We start from the raw sequence: 14,232 nt of genomic DNA, 5'->3' as shown, positions 1-14,232 counted from the left end.
ACCAATAATTGAAATATGTATAGCGTATATTCAAAGAGCACTATACATAAAAAAATTCAACCCCCCCCCCGGCTCGCACATTTCCTATATAAAGGGGGTTAGGTTTTTAGGAAAATCCATTCACAAAAAATTCCAACTCCCATTCAATCTTTTCTTGTTGTTAAATTCTCAAGCATTTTTTCGTAATGTCTGAAGAGCGTAGAATAAGAGTTTCATTATATTGGGGGGGGGGGGGGAAAGGGTGAAGTTGTGATGGAGAATAACTCAGTGAGGTATAGTTTATCTCCACGGGGCCATGTTAAATTACCACTTACAATGGAGTACGATAAATTGATATCGTTGTTATGCAAAAAAATGAGTGTGAGGAAACACCGAGTGATACTTAAAGTAATCGGAAGATATCCGTATTCCGTCACTCCGCAAGGGTATGCTTTTTACTCGGAGTTAAACATCTACGATGATGAAACTTTGAGGGATTTTCTGAGGACTCCGGATGAATATCGGGAATTTCTTGTAATCAAAATGTTGGATATGTACGTCAAGGTCGAAGATGTTCCCAACAATGAGGTTGCCGGACAGGTTCCGGATAACCCCCAGTCATCGAGTGGTTATTCTGGAGCAGTTTTTTCCGGACAAGTTCTGGATGAAAGAGTTTTCCTTGATTTAAACTTATCACCCCCTGTTTTCCTAATTCACAAGACGAGTGGTAAACTTTAATTTTCCTTTGTGTTACGATTCTACATTTTTGTTGTATTGAATTTGTATTAACGCTCATACATTTAACAGGGGTACCGACCAGATATGAATTTTACAAATTATGAACCCAAGCATAGTTTTGGTATGTTGGATCATGGTGGTCCATCCGGTAGTCATCACCTAAATAAAAATGTCCATCATGGAATTTCATCACATTACGACTTGTAAGTGAAGTGATACAGCTATATGGAAAGTATTTATTAATTTCAGTAGCTTATTATTTTGTTGATTGTGCAGTGAAAACGAGCAAGTTGAACCACATGTACTCACTCAATTACCCGAAGATGACGTATTAAATCGGGATCTGGCAGATGCACAGAGTGAGGAAGAGAACAGTGATTACGACAACAATGCTGATGAATCTGGAGACGATACACCCTTTCCTTGTGAGGATGGTGATGAGGAGGATGAAAAGGAAGGACCTGATTCGACCAGAGAGTATGCTCCACCCCCTAGACGAAGTGTGTACGAGTCCCAACTGCCGTTTCATTCAAGGGAGATTCCTTACCTTGATAACTATCCAAGCATGCCGGAAGTGGAAGCTCTCACAAAGGATTTTGATGAAATTCGGATAGCAATGTGGGATGAGTCTAGACCAACGGTGCTGGCAAAGGGCATGCTTTTTCATGATAAAGCGCGTGTAAACAGGTCTTGTAAAATGCACAATGTAAAAGAGTGTCGTGAGATGGCGGTATGTGAGTCAAGTCCGGTTGTATACAAGGTTGTTTGTCGCAGGTGATTTTGTCCATGTGATTGGATGTTGCGTGCGAGCAAGAAGAAGACAGGTCTGTGGAAAGTGGGTAAATACATTCCCACCCACACATGCGAAATGGACACATTCAACGGGAATCACTTCAACTTGGATATTGACTTGATTTCTCTTGTCCTTATTCCACACATCGAAGCGTCCATAAGGTATAAAATCAAAGAGTGCATTACATCAGTCCACCAAGAACATGGCCATACCATTACCAAAAGAAAAGGCATATCTCGGGCTCAAACGAGCGTTTGAAATAGTCTATGGTAACTAGGATAAGTCATTTGCAGCTCTGCCCAGGTACATGGCCGCACTGCAGTACTTTAACCCCAGGATGGTTGTTGAATGGAAGCTTGAGCGGAGTCCGGGTAAACCAGAATATATATTCAATTACGTGTTCTGGGCGTTTAAACCAACAATTGATGGTTTTTCGCATTGTCGGCCCATAATATCCATAGAAAACACTCATGTCTATGGAAAGTACGATATCAAGCTATTGATAGCCGTGGCAGTAGATGCTAATGGACATATATTTCCTCTAGCTTTTGCTATGTAGCAACCCCTTTGGGAGGGTACTACTTAGGAAAACAAATCTAATTTCCTACTTACAAAATATTAAAAGAGATATTAATAAAAATATTTAGAATAATTTTAGTAGCGGAAGTAGGTCCATGCGAAAAGGTTGAAAGTGCAATATATATATATTTTTAAAAATACACCATAATTTTATTTTAAATGAAATACAATGTCAAAACATTAACAGATTAAAGCAACTTCCTAACTAATTTATACAATCATTCAAAATCACCGCAAGTTTATATTGTACATAAATTTCAAACTATCGGGTATATATAAAAAACAAAGGAAACTAGTTTTCTCCTTTTCTACATATTTACAAGAGAAAGTGTAAATTCAGCATATTACAAGTCTTGAGTTATTAAAACACCCTAATACAATAAAATAGGTTACAAATTCAAGCTACAAGATTTTGGTCTTTAAAATCCAACAAGCCTCCAAATAACATAAGTGTGACATATATATATATATATATATATATATATATCATGTATATCATGTACACGTCCCAAAACTATGCAAACCAAGGTGCATATGCAAATGTGATCTCCATAAATTCTCCCAAAGAGACTACTTCACCCTGGCCATCTTCAGATTTCATCCCGAACATTTCCTACGATAGAAAACAACTATCGCTAAGCATAAAGCTTAGTGGTGTATAAACTTTAGGCTTGAAGTCATTAAATTCTCCAATTCCCCTTTTCAGTCATAGTTAGCTCAATTTAACATAATTTAAAACAAGTGAACAAATATATCAAACATACCAATATCAAACTTTGAAGTGTTTCCAAATATCAATAACAATGTTCAAGAGTCTAGAAAGTGTATACTATCAATTTAAGGAAGTATACCAAATATCCATTTTTCGCCCAATATGTACGTCATGCCATCACACTAAGCATAATCAGATATCAAGATGGACCGAAGCCCCAAATTAAGTAGGGTCAAAACCCAATAGACAAGAGAATCAAGAACCATATTAAAAATGGCTTCCTAGTTCGTACTTAACACGGACAAATTCCATAATCCAAGACGAACTACAAATCCAAAGTCAAGATGACAAAAGATACGAATCAAGAGGCATGCCAAGTGAGTGACCAAGTCACTGCCACAAGAAGGAAAAAGTCCCAACAAGAATGCAAAATGATCAAACAATCCGTACGAATGGGCGATTTAGCAAATTTCTTACAAGACTTGATATAATCCGAATATAACAATATAATTCGAAGACAAGAAAAATAATATATCAGGTTATTTCAACATATTTCCAGCAAGCAAAACGAGTACAAGTTTATACACAAACCTTGGTATTTTACCACAAAACAGTTCAATCACAACTTGGGGACGTTCGAATCGTCTACGCCGTAAACAAACCAAATCTGTCCACTTCCTCAAACACTCCCCCTTTGATTTTTTTCAAGGGTTTATATACCTTAAATATATAATCAATTATCTAAATAAGTTAAGTGATTTAACAAGTCAACTAAACATGATATTGGTGAAAATTACCCAAAAACGTTTGAAACAGAAATTCTGGACAGTATCACTATTCCGAGTTGTGACTCAGTTTTGAAGATCTATACGGACAAACTAGACTTTATAGTCTTCACAAAAGTTGTAGATTTATGTCTTACCGTTTCAGAACATCTTGAATCACCACCATATCAATTTTTAACAAAACGTTATGCTAAGATTACTAACAGCAGTACATGGAGTATTTCAAGAACTGAAAATCTGGGCAGCACCTGTCCTGTACTTTTTGACCCTTTTCAGGTATATACCAACAAAACTAGATTTTGTTTCCTTCATAAAAATTATATATTTATGAAATATCTTTCCATAAAGTCCTGGATCACTTAAATCGGAGCTCTGTACAAAATGATATGTAGAAAATACTAGTAGATGTCTAGTATAAAAACGAGTTTAGAAACTTACCAAGAGGAGCAACTTGATCTTCACCAAAAACGAATTTTGTGCGTTGATTTAGTAGAAATCCATGGTTTTGTTTTTTTGATGAAACTTCAGCTTCTTGTTCTTACGGAGGAGAGAGAGAGATAGAGATAGAGAGATAGAGATAGAAAGATAGAGATAGAAAGAGAGAGAGGTAGATAGTTATTCTTCTTTGTTTATGAAGAGTAAAAGAATAGGGAGTTTATGGATAAATATGAAATAAAATGGTTCCCCAACTACTAAATATTCTTAGATAAATACAAAAGGTTGGAAACCCAAAACTTAATTATATACTATATTTACTAACAACTCGTCAAAATAATATTAAGTGTTACATATAGCAACACCATGGAACTTCATTGCCAATATTAACACAACCTAAAGTAAGAAATTTTCATATATTGACCATTCTATATTTAGGAAGTGCAAAGTAAAATATTTCCTCGTTATAAAAAAAATGCTCAATCAAGAATGCAAATATTGTAAAAATTTTGGGGTGTTACATGCTATTTGTGCCAATGAAAGCCAAAAGATTTGGACGTTGTTTTTGAACCACTTGAAAGAGCACATTGTCAAACAACATTCCGGTATTTGTCTAATATATGATCGGCACGGTGGTATCTTAAGTTCTGTGGAAAACTTGTCTGCGTGGCAAAAACCTTATGCCTACCACCGTTACTGTGTGAGGCACTTTAAAGCCAATTTCCAGAAGGCATATCCCAACAAGGATCTGCATGATTTGATGTGGATGGCAGCAACAGACCACAAACAACATAAATTTCGGAGGCACATGGAATCTATTAGGCAAGAAGACGAGGCAGCCTATCGTTGGTTAATGCGGCATGACCCTGAAAAGTGGACTTTACATGCGGATGGTGGCAGACGTTGGGGAACTCTAACTACAAATGTGTCAGAGTTTTTCAACGGGTTATTGAAGTTCGCAAGAGGATTGCCTGTCACGGGCATGGTACGGATGTCATTCAAGCAGATGGCGGAGAGGTTTGTTGAGAGGTATGCAGCTGCAACGTCATTGATGGAAAGGGGTGTTGATTTTATACTAGTGCCGATGAAGAGATTTGAGAAATACAGATGGCGAGCACATTGGCATTCATTTTTGCAGTATGATAACAAAAGAAATGTTTTTGAAGTTCGCACTGCTATCCATCGAAATCGAGGGAATAATGTACATACTGTAAATGAATCTACAAGGTTATGCTCGTGTGGGAAATGGTCCATCTACCACATGCCTTGCTCACATGCCATCAAGTGCTTTCAAAAAGTTGGTTTAGGTATAACCAACTATGTTGATCAATAATATAGTGTTGTGAAGTACCTAAACACATATAGTGGGTAGTTCTAGCCAGTGGGTGCTGAGCATTATTGGCCGCCTGAGCCATTTAAAATGGTGTGTAACAAGTCCTATTTGCGTTGAATATAGGTGCAGAAGAGAACGTGTATACGAAACCAAATGGATGTTAGTGATACCGTATATGCTCGCAAACAGGACACGATCGTCGAAAATGTCCTTTGGGTGGTAACAGTAATCAAGCTCGTGGTGGATGTTCTTCTATTGTGCCTAACTATCAATGAGTTTATGTTGTAATATTTAGTTGTTTTGTTTATGTTGCAAGATTTATAAAATAAAATTATGTTTGTTAATTATGAGTTGAACTTTTCCATTTCAGTTTTGTTAATGATAATTAAAAAAATTATATATTCAGAAGAACTTGAAACAACATTGAAATTTCATAAAGCTGATTAATTTAATGTTAATTATGTTTGTTTTTTTATTTATTTGTGTTGTCTTGTCAACCTGAAAAAGCTGCCCAACTGACATAAAGTTGATTCGTACCCGTCAGAACCTTTAACACGCAAAGCATAACGCGGTCAAATACTACGCCATGTGTATATATAGAGCGGTGAAATAATACGTTATATGTGTTGTCTTGTCCAACTGAAAAAGCTAGCCAACTGACATAAAGTTGATTCGTACCCGTCAAAACCTTTAACACGCAAAGCATAGCGCGGTCAAATACTACGTTATGCGTATATCTAGAGCGGTGAAATAATACGTTATATGTGTTGTCTTGCCTATAAATAACAGGCTCATTCTAGTTATTTTATGCACTCAACAATAACTAAAATATGCACAAATGTCTCAACCTATTTATGTACCAAGGTACAAGTGTGGAAAAAAATGCCAGATGCGAAGTTGTTGGGATAATGGTGAAGCTGGACGCCGCTACTGGGAATGTTTGAACAAGTTTTATAAGGTTCCCGGCAAACCTATTTGCGATTTTGAGGTATGGATTGATGAACACTGTTATCAGAAATACTACAAAGAATTATTGAACGATCTTAATGATTTTGTTTAAAACAGTGGGAACGTGAAAAAGAACATAAAAGGGAGGTTGTGGAGTTGAAAACGAAACTTAAAGAGGTAGAAGATGAAAAAAAGAAGCTGGAAGAACAATTTAAGTGGTTGGAGCAGAAAATAATGGGCGATAGTGACTAAACATTGACATGTGTTTGTTTAGTGTATCGCTTTATCTTTATGTTTCTTGTGTCGTGTATTTTTATTAGTTGTATTGACTTTTAATTATGTTAAGTTGCTATGTTTGTGTTTATGTTTGTATTTGTGTTTGTGTTTTAGTATTAAACTAAATTAGTTGTAATGAACTTTATTTTTATTAATTGGAATAGAATTTAAGTGTTTGTGTTGTAGTACGAAACTAACTAATGAACGGAGAGTTAAAAAAGTAATGCGCGTATTATATAAAAATTGTTGTTAATGTATATACAAAAATATTATTTACATCAAAAAGATAAAACAAGAAAATCAATGTGTCCTGCATCCAGTGTGCTTCAATGCAGCCGCTAGCCTGAGGCGCATCCCATCCCGCTTGGGTACGCTATCAGGATCGTCATCATCAAGTCGCCTCCTAATAGCCGGATGTGCTGCATCATGAACATCAGTGGTGCTGACAGGATCAGTAAAAGGGGCCGCCAGTCTAGTAGAAACCTACATAAGAATAGATAGCTCAATATAGCGGCGCGACCAAACTGGCGAAGTACCCGCTCCAAGGCATGATGCTCCACAATATCGAGGCATATGAGCGGGGCAGAAGTGCTCCAAATCAATTGGCCGGCCCAGCAATAAGCTGGTAGGCCATCTATCAAATCATCGTTGTACGGTGTCCAGATGAACTATCAAATAAGAACACAAATCATGAGTATGCGCAACACTAAGTTAATCTATACCAGGTAAGTTTAGGTACATATTTACTTGTGCGCCCTCCAACAGATCCAACACATCCCTACAGAGGGGGATATTATGATAGGAATCATACTCTCATGAAAGTGTACGGCGGAGAACCCACCTCCTGGATAGAGGGAGTTCCGGAAGTTCTACATTAGGAGGTAATTGTGGTAGAGGTGGCTGAACCTGCAAGAACTGCTCCCAAGCCCAAACCTAACATAGAAAGTTGACGTCAGGTTTAAGATAAATTCTAACTAGGTAGAGTTGGAACTGATGAACAGATTATTCGAATATATTGTCACCTGTAGAAGCGGCAGAAAACCACAAACATCTCTCTGAGTGCCCATGCTTGCCCGACACATACTCCTGTACATGTAGGCGAGAACATCAGCACTCCAGCTGTAATAGGGTAACTCATCTAGCAGCTGAATATAATGAAGAAATCTCAGGCTGACTAGGTTCCCCGAACTGTTCGGGAACAAGACCCCTCCAAATAGAAGAAGCAACAACAACCCCGTATACCGAGTAATATGTACCTCCTCTGTATCGTTGGTGATAATGGGGTGGAGTACCTCCAGGTACTGTCTAATAGGGGTCAAAGAAAACCGACTGGCACCCGACGAAAATATCTCATCCTCTGGCCTGAAACCCGTGAGCTCCTGCAGCATGTCCCAATAATCATCGCGCGACATAGATCTCATAGCAATAGGCAGTGAAATGGGCATGCCATCAACGGGTAGGCCATATAAAACCTCCACGTCCTGAAGCGTGATAGTGGCCTCGCCAATGGGCAGGTGAAAGGTGTGCGTCTCCGGTCGCCACCGCTCAATCAACGCTGTGATCAAAGCCCAGTTGAACCGCATCCGCCCGATCTCAATAATCCTATAAAATCCCATATCCTGTAGGCGCTGGACTACACGCTCGTGGAGATCTCTGAGCCTCAAAAAATCCCACAGGTTGTCCACTCTCCTAGCGCGGAGAGTCTGGGATAGTAACTCCCCTTCCCATATATGGGCGGACCTATGATCGCCCTGTAACACTAATATCTCACGAGAGTAAGGGCCGGGATGTATAGACGGCGCGCATCCATGTCGTCAACTGTAAATTAAACAACATTAATTGTATGTTTAATTATATAATTATAAAAAATATATATACCTATTGGGTTCCAGGCTCGGTATATGAGGCCCAGTTAGGGGTGGGCATACTTTTGTCGGAACCGAATAAATCGACCGAACCGATTTTTTTTTATTTCGGTTTCGGTTATTCGGTTTGTTCGGTCGGTTTCGGTTTAAAATTTTAAAATTTTGGTTTCTCGGTTAGGTTTTCGGTTATTAAGTTTTTTAGTTCAGTTAACCGAAAAACCGAATTATTAACATATATGTTCTTTAAGTTATATATAGGCTAAGCCCATAGGTAATAAATTAATACTATTAGGTCCAATCTATCAAAGACTCAACTCAATTAAGTAAGTCCATCAACTTTCCAATCTTAATGACTTTCAGTCTATTAAAACTTCCATAGCATATGTGATAGATACCGGGAAAATTTCACACAAAGTTGTAATTTACACTATGTTTGAATTTTATGATCCATAAAGTGTGCAAAGTTTAGTCTATTTTTTCTATAAACACAATATTTCCAATAATTTCAAAGTTTTGGGAAAAATCAATAAATTCGCCAATCGTATTATTACATAGAAGGAGTCCAATATGATAATGTTCAAACCGAAAACCGAAATAACCGAACCGAAATTAGAATAACCGAACTGAACCGAACTTATTTCAGTTCGGTTTCAGTTACTACTTTTACAAAATCGAAAACCGAATAACCGAACCGAATTTCTTCAAACCGAACCGAACCGACCGAATGCCCACCCTAGGCCCAGTAGCACCAACTATCATGAATAAATATTTGTGTTAAATTCAACATTCTGATAATTTTGTGTGTGTTTGTTTTATAATTTAAATTCTTAATTTATAATTATTTAATTGTACAAAATATATATACCTATTGGGTTCCAGACTCGATATTTGAGGCCCAATAGCACCAAACTATCATTAATAATTATATGTGTCAAATTCAATATTTTGATAATTTTGTGTATGTTTGTTTTAAAAATTTAAATTCTTAATTTTTAATTATTTAATTGTACAAAGTATATATACCTATTGGGTTCCAGGCTCGATATTTGAGGCCCAGTAGAACCAAACTATTATTAATAATTATGTGTGTCAAATTCAATATTTTAATAGTTTTGTGTATGTTTGTTTTAAAAATTTAAATTTTTAATTTTTAATTATTTAATTGTACAAAGTATATATACCTATTGGGTTCCAGACTCGATATTTGAGGCCCAGTAGTATCAAACTATCATTAATAATTATGTGTGTGTTTGTTTTAAAAATTTAAATTCTTAATTTTTAATTATTTAATTGTACAAAATATATATACCTATTGGGCTCTAGGCTTGATATTTGAGGCCCAGTAGCACCAAATTATCATGAATAATTATGTGTGTCAAATTCAATATTTTGATAATTTTGTGTGTGTTTGTTTTAAAAATTTAAATTCTTAATTTTTAATTATTTAATTGTACAAAGTATATATTTTCATCTACCAATATAAGCAATACTTAAACTATAGGGATTCTACGCTAAAATACTCTACAGTTTACTATGCTAACAGGTTCTACAATTTACTATGCTAATAAATAATCTAAACTAAATATAAACAACAAATACATTTTAATCACATAAATTCACAAAAATACATATAACATTTTAGTTTCGCAAAAATTAAACACAAACCGGCATGGAAACAGTAATATCTAAATCCTGATATTAACAGAAAAAATTATTTCTCAATTTTACATTTTTTTAGAACACTAATATCTAAGTCTGGAAAAATATAACATACTAGTTTCGCAAATAAAACATAAAACGATATGGAAACACATTCAATCAACTAATAAATATGCATTATTATATAAGTTTCGACATAAAATAAATCGAAATACCTCGATGTAATGTTTTGTGTGAAAAGTTGAATCCGAAAGAGTGAAACCACAATAATATGATTCTCTACTACGATGTGGGACCTACGTTCTTAACATTTTGTGTGACAGGTGGGAACCACAATTTTTTTTACAAAAGACGCTGGGGGGAGGGGACCAGAAATGGCTTGAAAGTAAAAAAATGGGGGAGGCTCGTTTCTGGTCGGGGAAGAAGACGAGGGGCATTATTTAATTAGGGGTATAGCGTGCTGTATTTGTACGCTATATATAGCGTGAAAATACAGCACGTTGTACCTGTGTCAGTAAATGTCAGTATATATAATGCGGAAAAATACCACGCTATACCTTAACGACAAAAGTTACCGTTAAGGTATAACGTGGTGTGATTTGACGTTATATATATATATAAATGTAACTTTTTTTATACCTATTTGTGTATCTTTTGTCCAAAAAGACAACAAAAAGGTTCCGGCTTTCTTGTTTCCCCAAGATTTTAATTAAATTTTTTTTTTTCAAAACACCGCACCAAAATCAATACCAAAATAAAATCTAAAAAGCCATCTACTATTTCAAGGATCTCACTCGTTATAAATTTTCAGTTACTTGTAGAAAAGGAAAATTTCACTCCCTTGGGTAGTAGGAGTCGAATTATAAAAATTAGTACTAGTATTAATAGTTCATGCAAGTATTACGAACTTGTCTGCTTTTTCCAAGTGGTGAAAAGGTTTATGGAAATTAAGATGGCGAGTTTGTCGAGCATTCCTTCAGCCTCGTCAATGTTCCAGGCCTATGCCTCAATGAATGCTTCAATTACCCTTTTTAAGACAATGTTGAATCAAGTGGTTCCTCGTCAAGTCCAGTACTATATTGTCTCCAAAATTCGCAGTTATTATCGTCCTCATTCATCAAACATAACTCTGGTTATAGGAGAAAAAGATGGCATAGCTATCAACAAAGTCTATAATGCTTATGAAATCTACTTGTCAGCCAAATCCAACCCTGAATTTCAACGTTTCAGAGTTAGCAAAAGACCCAAAGACCCAAAAGTGAACGTAAAATTCGGCAATTGTGGAAAAATTACTGATTCTTTTGAAGGGATTCAATTGGTCTGGAGATACGTTCACGAAGCTGTCTCAAAGAACTCCTCACAAGACGGTGATTCTGGTCGAGGTAACTTTGCTTCTGAGAAACAATACTTTGAGCTAAGCTTTAAAAAAGCAACACAATGAAAAAATCGTGAATTGTTACATCCCTTTTGTACTTGAAAAAGCCAAAGTCATGTCTGATGAGAAAAAGGTTGTTAAGTTGAATTCTCTAGCTAATGGTCCAACTTTTAATTCTATACTTTGGGATTCCGTCAACCTTGAGCACCCTTCAACTTTTGAGACACTAGCATTAGAACCAGCACTGAAGAAAGCTATAATAGAGGATCTTGATAGGTTTTTAAAGAGGAAAGAGTTTTATAGAAGAGTAGGAAAAGCTTGGAAAAGAGGATACTTATTGTATGGACCACCAGAAACAGGGAAATCAAGTTTGATTGCAGCAATAACTAATTATCTAAAATTTGACATTTATGATATAAACTTGTCTCATATAAGGCGAGACTCGGATTTGAGAAAGTTGCTGTTGAGCACGAAGAATAGGTCTATACTTGTCATTGAAGACATTGATTGCAGCGTGGATATGCCTGAGAGAACTCAAAATCGCACTAATCATGCTGAATATAGTCATTCACGAGATCCTGAGGTTAGTTTCCTCGTCACTCAAATTCCTTCCCTTTTTTTTATAACCGTAGTACCCACACACCTCAACTAATTCCACAGGAACTTCTTCCTTATATTTGAATCACGTAATCTAGTGTTGATTAACTATATTATCCTTCATATTGTACTTGTAGTACTATTTATCATGAATATACTTACAATGCACATATATAGAGACTAGACTACTACATTGTATGTATGTGTGTGGACTGTGCAGAGTATTGAGAGAGAGAGAGAGAATAGCAAGGGCCGAATTACTTAATTTTTCTTGTATGAATTCGAATTTAGATTCTTCCAACTTTCTAAAATAAAATTTATAAATTTAGAAAATTAAATTATAAGTCACTATAGTTAGTAATTCAAAAATTTATAAAATATTAATAGTGTCATATAAGATGGAGTAATTGGCACGCACCTGAAGATTTTGGTAATAAGCTTATTAAGGTAGCTTTTGTGGATATATAATAGTCACAATAATGCTCAAGCACAAGCGGCCTTTTTTGGGATCAATTGGTGTACCACTAATGGCTATTCTAACTTTACTATCGAACTAGACTCTTTGTTGGTAACGAGTATGTTCAAGAATGGGAAAACTAATAACTACAGATTGACTCATTGAAGAAAATAATTGAGGACACTTCACATATCATGAACCAAGCCAATGTTACCCCAATGCACTGTTTTAGGGAGGCAATCTAGGTGGCCGAGCATCTTGCTAACTGCTAAGCTTGCTACATCCAACTCTGAAAATAAGATTTACTTCTCTTTTCAACAGCTTCCTAGTGGTGCCAAAGGCCCTTTCATCTTGGACAAATTTCAAATGCCTACCATTAGGACAAAATATGAGAAGGCAAACCTTTTTGTTAGTTAAGCATGTTTAGTCTTTTTTGTCGAACAGGGGTGTAACGTTATAATACTTCTCCTGTCTTTTTTGAAGGACATCCTTTGTCCTTGTGTTGTAATCTTTTGAGGTAAGGCCACATCCCTGTCTATCATTTCAAGATAGTACAACACTCTCAGCTAAACTGGGGAATTAATAAAAAAAATAAAAAAATTAGTCCCTCATTTGTGTTGACTTGTTAAAAAAGGGCAGCCTGGTGCACGAAATATTCTGTATTTATGTGGGGTTAGGGAAGAGCCGCACCTCAAGGGGTGTGATATATGTAGCCTATGCAACTGTTTTAGGGAGGCAATCTAGGTGGCCGAGCATCTTGCTAACTGCTAAGCTTGCTACATCCAACTCTGAAAATAAGATTTACTTCTCTTTTCAATAGCTTCCTAGTGGTGCCAAAGGCCCTTTCATCTTGGACAAATTTCAAATGCCTACCATTAGGACAAAATATGAGAAGGCAAACCTTTTTGTTAGTTAAGCATGTTTAGTCTTTTTTGTCGAACATGGGTGTAACGTTATAATACTTCTCCTGTCTTTTTTGAAGGACATCCTTTGTCCTTGTGTTGTAATCTTTTGAGGTAAGGCCACATCCCTGTCTATCATTTCAAGATAGTACAACACTCTCAGCTAAACTGGGAAATTAATAAAAAAAATAAAAAAATTAGTCCCTCATTTGTGTTGACTTGTTAAAAAAGGGCAGCCTGGTGCACGAAATATCCTGTATTTATGTAGGGTTAGGGAAGAGCCGCACCTCAAGGGGTGTGATATATGTAGCCTATCCTGATGCAAGCGCGAGTGACTGATTCCGCGGCTTGAACCGGTGGCCTATAGGTCTGTGTTGACATGTTGATTTTTTTTCTTCTCCTTTTACAGCTTACACTTGGTGGATTATTAAACTTCATAGACGGGCTATGGTCAAGCAGTGCAGATGAGCGGGTCATTATATTTACCACAAATCACAAAGAGAGGCTTGATCCAGCGCTGTTGCGACCTGGACGAATGGACATGCACATCCACATGTCGTACCTAACAAGTGAAAGTTTTAAGGTGTTGGCTGCTAATTATTTGGAAATCCACGATCCTCGTCACGGGTATTTTCGAGAAATACAAGAGTTGATTGAAGCTATTCAAGTCACCCCTGCTGAGGTTGCTGAGGAACTTATGAAGAGTGAAGATGCCGACGTTTGCCTTGGAGGTCTTGTCAATTTTCTTAAGAGAAAAAGGATCTTGTGGCGTACAAATCTCAATCCCTCGGCCTCATAA

General features: G+C 36.4%; 2 protein-coding genes and 1 pseudogene across 2 annotated transcripts; 2 read left to right on the top strand and 1 right to left on the bottom strand.

Annotated features, from left to right (window-relative positions):
- The first annotated feature begins 522 nt into the window (after positions 1 to 522).
- On the top strand, positions 523 to 1,495 carry LOC104244714 (uncharacterized). The gene is made up of 3 exons (XM_070166080.1): positions 523 to 681; positions 787 to 920; positions 994 to 1,495. The coding sequence occupies exons 1-3, from the start codon at positions 523 to 525 to the stop codon at positions 1,493 to 1,495; spliced, it is 795 nt and encodes a 264-aa protein (XP_070022181.1).
- A 5,383-nt stretch (positions 1,496 to 6,878) lies between these two features.
- On the bottom strand, positions 6,879 to 8,194 carry LOC138885170 (serine/threonine-protein phosphatase 7 long form homolog). The gene is made up of 4 exons (XM_070166079.1): positions 7,835 to 8,194; positions 7,601 to 7,723; positions 7,420 to 7,511; positions 6,879 to 7,050 (listed from the first exon to the last, which is right to left on the bottom strand). The coding sequence occupies exons 1-4, from the start codon at positions 8,192 to 8,194 to the stop codon at positions 6,879 to 6,881; spliced, it is 747 nt and encodes a 248-aa protein (XP_070022180.1).
- A 2,860-nt stretch (positions 8,195 to 11,054) lies between these two features.
- LOC104244713 (AAA-ATPase At5g17760-like) lies at positions 11,055 to 14,232 on the top strand (annotated as a pseudogene).

This window comes from Nicotiana sylvestris, chromosome 2 (assembly GCF_000393655.2).
Source record: "Nicotiana sylvestris chromosome 2, ASM39365v2, whole genome shotgun sequence".
NCBI classification, from domain to species: Eukaryota; Viridiplantae; Streptophyta; class Magnoliopsida; order Solanales; family Solanaceae; genus Nicotiana; species Nicotiana sylvestris.
Note: the sequence above shows the minus strand (reverse complement) of the source record. Positions and strands in the feature narration are given on the sequence as shown.

Excerpts from the sequence above, each read along its gene's own strand:
- LOC138885170 (XM_070166079.1), bottom strand. The coding sequence starts at position 8,194 with ATGGGATTTTATAGGATTATTGAGATCGGGCGGATGCGGTTCAACTGG. Across the intron at positions 7,724-7,834 it reads TCACCAACGATACAGAGGAG|CTGCTAGATGAGTTACCCTA; the intron begins GTACATATTACT and ends CATTATATTCAG. Across the intron at positions 7,512-7,600 it reads GTTTTCTGCCGCTTCTACAG|GTTTGGGCTTGGGAGCAGTT; the intron begins GTGACAATATAT and ends TTTCTATGTTAG.
- LOC104244714 (XM_070166080.1), top strand. The coding sequence starts at position 523 with ATGTTGGATATGTACGTCAAGGTCGAAGATGTTCCCAACAATGAGGTT. Across the intron at positions 682-786 it reads ATTTAAACTTATCACCCCCT|GGGTACCGACCAGATATGAA; the intron begins GTTTTCCTAATT and ends TACATTTAACAG. Across the intron at positions 921-993 it reads ATTTCATCACATTACGACTT|TGAAAACGAGCAAGTTGAAC; the intron begins GTAAGTGAAGTG and ends TTGATTGTGCAG.